The following is a 6,548-nucleotide window of genomic DNA, read 5'->3' on the forward strand; positions in this document are numbered from 1 at the left end:
CTATACCCCCCTCTCCTCCAGCCATTTATTAATCTCACTATCCGAGCCAAAAAAATAACCCTATCCTCATAAGTTATCCTCATTCTGGCTGGGAATAAAAGCGAAAATTGTATGCCTGCAGCCGGCAGTCTCTTCTTAACAGCATTAAAGGCCGTTCTTCTGCACTGGGTGTCCCTTGAAAAATCTGGGTATATGAACACTTTGGAGTTCCCATATAGTATTGCTCCCTTTTCTCTTGATAATTTTAATAAATTGTCTCTGTCCTGGGAGCATAATAACTTAACCAGAAAAGTCCTTGGTGAAAGTCCTGGTAAGGGCTTCTTCATAAGGATCCTGTGAGCTCCCCCAATGTGAAATAAATTTGTAAACAGCAGCTCTCCAAAAGTTTCCGTTTTCGTGCTTAGGATCCATCAAGCAGTCGGAGGTATGGTCCGGAGAGCCGGAGCTGACGGCGTTACATCATGATGTCACAGTGACCCACACCTATCACTCGAATTCTACCCATTGTTGTGGTGTTGCCCACCTGAATTCATATTACTCCACCTCCTTTGACCCATCTTTTCATTAAAGAGGCTTTCTTATTTTATAAAGTTTAACCATAGGATAGTGGATAACATTCAGATCCATAAATTCTCTATGGGCTTTACGAACATTGGGGGACATTTATAATTGTATGTACATCGTTTTTATTTCTATTATGTTGTGCTATTTTTTGCTCCTTTTTTGTTCGCATTTCACATTGTTTTCTATGTTATGGTTGTTGGTGGATACTTTTATGCAGTGGATAGTGAGTTTTCATGTGCGCCTTCTCATATGTCGAGAACTAATTTTGCGCACGACAGCATTATTTTGCACAATCCTACATGATCAATGAGGACAGGTAGATATGTGTCACATGATTGATAACTTTGCGGTACAGTGTGGGGTTTCAAAATTTGTACACAAACAATAAATATTGCTGTATGCACGAATTATAAATTTTGTGCAACAACATATAAAATAGAGAGGAAAGGGGGTGTTTAAAAAAAAAAAAAAAATAAAATAAAAACATCCATGACACACCAAGATTGATAAATATCCCCCATTGTCAATTTCAACGCGTATAGAAAATGAATGGACTTGTGGCTGCTCATGGGCGACTCCCTCCGTTCATTCGGGGCCCTAATGTTACAGCATTCTCCACCAATCTACAAGTTAGTGACTATCCTATAACTTAATCTACAAATTGTACAACTCTTGGCAAAACTAATACAATCATCACGCTCAAATCCAGTTTTCCTACTTCTTGGTAAATACTCAAATCCCAGGTATAACACAAAGCAATGTTTTTTTTTTTTTTTTTTTTATAGTTGAACATTTTGGCTTCATGAAACATCCCTCAAACCAGTGAAAGAACATTGGGGAATTAATCAAGATGTTTGCTGTGTGGGTGCTTTTTGGCACTGTTTTTAGTTGCAATGAATTTGACGTGCTTGCAGCAGATTTATCAGACAGGCGCACGACATATGATAACATTGGAGCAGCCACCAAAACACCTAGGAAAATGACTTCACTAAACCAGTCCTTGTCAACTTCTGTTGGTTACCTTAATTTCTGTGTCATTTGCTTAGGGGTTTTATTAAATTTAAGGTTTCTCCCTTTTTTCTTGTCTTTTTATAAAAGTTTAAAGAGAATCTGATACCCTGTCCACCCACACTAAACCCAATATACTGGGTTACAGTGCGGGTGAACAGCCTTATAAATAGGGGTCAATTACCTAAATCCGTTCAGTATATGCAGAGTTCTGCAGCGCGCATTTGGGGTGGGAAGCTGGCTCACCCAGCTCCCCTGCCTTCTCCATATTCTCTGTTGCCCCGCCCCTGTAATGGTGATGCTAATGAAGTTTGCGGGTAAGTGCACAGAGAGAAGAGCGCTCCTCTGCAACAGTCATTAGAATAATAATGGCAGGGGTGGGGCATACAGAGCCTATGGTAATCTTTCAGGATGATAATGAATCTTGCCACAGAACAAAGAGTATTTATAGCTTTTTGTCACAAAAAGAATGTCTTCCTTAGGACATGGTCAACAGTCTGAAGAAATGGAAGTGAAAATGTAAAGAAATCGGACCATGACAAAGCTCCACCTTGCAAAGCTAACCTTCCATTGCTTTTAGAAAAAGTTGGAACAAGCTTGGTGTAGACTATTGTTAGTGATGTCCAGACCCCCTAAGGCCGGGTTCACATGGCTGAAAATGTGTGGACTGTCCACCCGGAAAATACAGGTGTACATTTGGCACGTTGGAATGATCCGACAGCGCTAGGACTGCTGGGACATGCACTAATTCAAAGACCGCAATGCATTTCTGATTCTGTTCTTTCTGCGGATGCCGGAATCAGGATTTCCGTGGCAGATGTCTGCCATGTGCAGAGTGCAGAAGAATTCAATTGAAATAAATGGGACTGCAGCAGCATAATTCCTGTGGATTTATTTCTACTGGAAATAATTTTAAAGACGTCTTACCAGCTCATTAGTCTGAGGGATGTTTCATGAACTCACCTTTTAAACCTTTTCTTTCATCTGTGTATTTGCAATGAAGTAAAGAATCTGGGAGACCATCTTCTGAGTGTGATGATTCCGTAATCTTTGCCTAGAGGGTTGTAATAGAGAAAATCAAACTACTTAAGGGGAGATTTATCAATTTATCCAAACCTGTCCAGAGGAAAAGTGTCTGAGTTGCCCATAGCAACCAATCAGATCGCTACTTTCATTTTTTAAAAAGCCTCTGAAAAATTAAAGAAGTGATATGATTGGTTGCTATGGGCAACTCAGCAACTTTTCCTCTGGACAGGTTTTGATAAATCTCCCCCTTAGAGTTTTCTACTCCAGTCACATCCAGAGCTGCTTTCAAAATCCTGCTGCTTACTTTAGAGGACAAACTATGGTTATATTCACACGGCAGAATTTACGCATGTGGAATTCCGCATGTGGATTATGCATCAAATTAAAGCCCAATAGACTTCAATAGGATTCCGCACTCCCATTCACACTTCAGAATTTCCACATGTGGATTCCACACCAATTCAGCACAGAATCTGCACAAGCCAAAAACCACCCAAATGAATGCGGATGTGCGGAAATTCTGCCATGTAAATATAGCCAACTATATTCGACATTAAGACATGTGGCTCGGAACCAGCAAACTTCTTTATTTAGCTTTGGATGTGGAGGCTAGAAATAACTAAAACAGTACAGGACAAGACTGTATTCATTGACAAAGTTACCTCCGTACGAAGTGTTGATTTAAATCAGCTGTCTGCTAAATGTAGCGTTCAAGACCTGCTGACAGTTTTAGTTTCACAACAGGCTCCAGCCCTCTTAGAAATACAGTGGGAGATTTATTAAAAACTGCGTAGAGGAAGAGAGGTGCATTTGCCCTTAAAGGGGTACTCCGCACCCCTAGACATCTTATCCTCTATCCAAAGGATAGGGGATAAGATGTCAGATCGCCGGGGTCCCACTGCTGGGGGCCCCCGGGATCTCGGCTACTGCACCCACCTGTACGTCTTCCACCTCACACCAGCAACGTTGGAGGCTTCGGAGCCCAACCACAATGGTGGACGAGCGTGACATCACAACTCCGCCCTGTGTGACATCACATCCCGCCCCCTCAATGCAAGTCTATGGGAGGGGGCGTGACGGACCCTTTTTAATCATTTTTCAGATAAAAGTTTTGCTAAATTACCCCATAGTTACTGTGTTCATCATGTGACTTTTGCCTTGTAGAGCCTGGCGAGCACCCTGCAGAGGCAGCAGCCTGTGGATCAAGAGGAGGATAGTGACGAAGACTCTGATGAAGACTATGACTACAGGGAGCCCAGGAGGCAGGACTATTCCATAGTGCGGAAATAAGCAGAATTGTGGTACTGCCATTGCAGAATTTCACAGATTATAGGACTGACCGAGGGCAAGTGCAATGCTACAATTATGGTTAATATTTGTACATTCACTTGAAAAAACAATGGGCCACACTGCTGAATGAAACAGAAATATTATCTCTTGGGCTGAAAATCATATGCTGACAGCTGTTATTAGGAAAATCTGTTAAACTAAACATAGATGTTAAAGTGATAGTGTCAATAATACAAACTATTGACATGTCGATCACACTTGTCAGAAGTTTAGATCTCAGTCCTGAGAGTCACTGCGATCATGAATATTAGAGTATGTTCACACAGAATGTCCGTGTGGAATTCCACATGAATATTCTGCAGCAGCAAAGTCCCATTGATTTCAATGGGATTCTGCTTCTCTATTCACAGGCAGAATGTCCTGATTCTGGTGTCTGTCTGTTCTGGTGAACATGTTCAATTTTTTTGCGGATTCCGCCATTAGTCTATGGAATGAACAAGTTAAATCTGGCAGCTGGCTGGGGGGTGAAGTGCCTTGCTGCTGACAATCTTAGCAGGTCTATGGATGAGACCTGTGGTGATCTAAACTTTTGATGTGTGGATGACATGTCAAATCTTTATATTGATGACACTAAAGCTTTAAAGGGGTTGCCAGTTTTATTTATTTATTTTTTAAACCTGGTCAGGGAAGGGTTAAGTTAAAAAAAAAAAAAAAAAAAAAACAGTCTCTTGCCTTGGTCACTCCCTTGCTGCTGGTATAATGAGGCTCAGTTTTCCCGCTGTCCAGTGCTTCTGGGTTTGGGGACATGTCATACACCCTCTCAGCCAATCATTGAGGTGGGACACTGCTGTAGTATCTAAATGGATGAGCAGGAATGTGACATCTTGTCACTAAACAGTGAGGAAGGAGTCTCCATTACACCAGCATCTGCTCGGGAGCAACAAAGATAGGAGAGGTTTAGTTTAGTTTTTTTTTACTCAACCCTTGTTAAAATAAATGTTTACTCCTTTTTTTCAAGGGTGTCTTTTTAACTCACTGCATCAAATTTACAAAAAGTCAGGCTATAAATTTGGCACAATTTAAGAAATGACGTATGAATTTACCCACCTTTCAGAGGTGATTCCTTGTGAATGTCCTTTATTTTACATCTTTTCATTAGCTCACAGGATTATAAATCCGATGAGGGGAGGGGGGTGTCACTCCTTGTGGTGGTGATATGTGATTGGTGCACCTGCTCATGCAGCCTTGTCCAGGAGTCATCCCTTGTCCATGACTCGTGGACAAGCCTGAGGTTATTGCATGACTGGTTAGTGTCCCAGTAGGTATGGGGACCCCTAATGGTGGGATTCTGATGAGCCGTTTTCTTGATAAACTACTAGAAGTAATTTGGATAAACATGTTAACAAGTATGGTTTGTAAACGTAATTGTTTCCAGACTTTTAAACATGTCCATCCTAACCATATAAAAAAATGTTTACAAAGTAAAAAGAAAATCAAACAAAGTTATAAATATATATTTCAAATAAGGTGATTTGCCTATATTAATGAGTAATTTCAACACATTTTTGTAATGTGTTTTTTTTTTTTATGGAGGTGATTTGCGCTAATTAAAGGAGTTGTACCAAATTTTGCGCCTTTTTAAAAAAAGTAGCATTTACATAAATTCCTGACCACTGCAAAAACCCAAACTCAAAACAAGCATACCACAGCCAAACACAGGAATGCACATATATGAAAAGTCGCAACAAAAGCTGCAAAAAAAAGCTTCAAAATATTGCGACAATTTTACCCAATAAAACAAGGGTAAAATGCTTCATAAATAACTTCTTTACATTCAGGGGCTGAAACCCTATCCTGATCAGTCATTAGACTGATGAAAAGTTTTGTCACTTTCTAAACCTAACTTCTTACAGCTTAAAGCAGTGTTTCCCAACATTTTTGGCTCAGGTACCCCTACCGAATTACAGATTACAGTGCTGCTTTATACAGCAACTCACAAGAGATGTCCTCTCTAATCAGCGTTGTTCCAGCCACAATTCTTCACCGTTAAACCTGCAAAACAAACCTATTAGGCTCTGCACTTTTCCTGCATCAGCCTCCAGATTTCCCTTTTACAAGTGAAGAGGAATACAGGTGTATAGGGGTAACAGAGGGGTGTAGAATAGTGTACATGGGTGACGGTGGGGGGGTGACAGAGGGGTGTACATGAGTAATAGGGGTTTTGGGGGTGTACATGGGTGACAGATGGGTGTAGAAGAGTGTACAAGGGTGACAGGAGAGCATAGGGGGTAAAAGAGGGGTGGACAGGAATGACAAGGTGGTAACAGAGGGGTGGACAGGGGTGACAAAGGGAAAGAGGAGTGAATAGCGTGGGTTGGACATTGGTGGTGGGCTGGGAAGATGGTCCTGGGGCCGGGAAGATGGTCCGGCGCACCATGCCCATTGCATATATCCCCTTCCCGGTCTGCCTGCCTGTGACTCACGGCGCCTCAGGGGGAGGGGGATGCTGTGTGCGCAGTGCGTACGCACACGCACGCATGTTTCCCTTCCCCCCCTGCGCCGCCGTGTTTAAAAAAAAAATATATGTATAACAAAATTGCCGGAGCATCGTAGTACCCTGGGCAGGGCCTGCCAGGACCACCCCGGTTGGGGATCACTGG

The 6,548-nt window shown here is 41.9% G+C and overlaps 1 protein-coding gene across 1 annotated transcript in view; it reads left to right on the forward strand.

Moving 5' to 3' along the window:
* Window positions 1-6,085, forward strand: part of CIBAR2 (CBY1 interacting BAR domain containing 2) — a 95,596-nt gene extending 89,511 nt beyond the window's left edge. The window contains exon 10 of the mRNA XM_056525524.1: window positions 3,763-6,085. Coding sequence (XP_056381499.1) covers window positions 3,763-3,888 — 126 coding nt within the window. The 3' untranslated portion in view covers window positions 3,889-6,085. The remainder of the gene's footprint in view (window positions 1-3,762) is intronic.
* Window positions 6,086-6,548: the final 463 nt, after the last annotated feature.

This window comes from Hyla sarda, chromosome 6 (assembly GCF_029499605.1).
Source record: "Hyla sarda isolate aHylSar1 chromosome 6, aHylSar1.hap1, whole genome shotgun sequence".
Classification (NCBI taxonomy): domain Eukaryota; kingdom Metazoa; phylum Chordata; class Amphibia; order Anura; family Hylidae; genus Hyla; species Hyla sarda.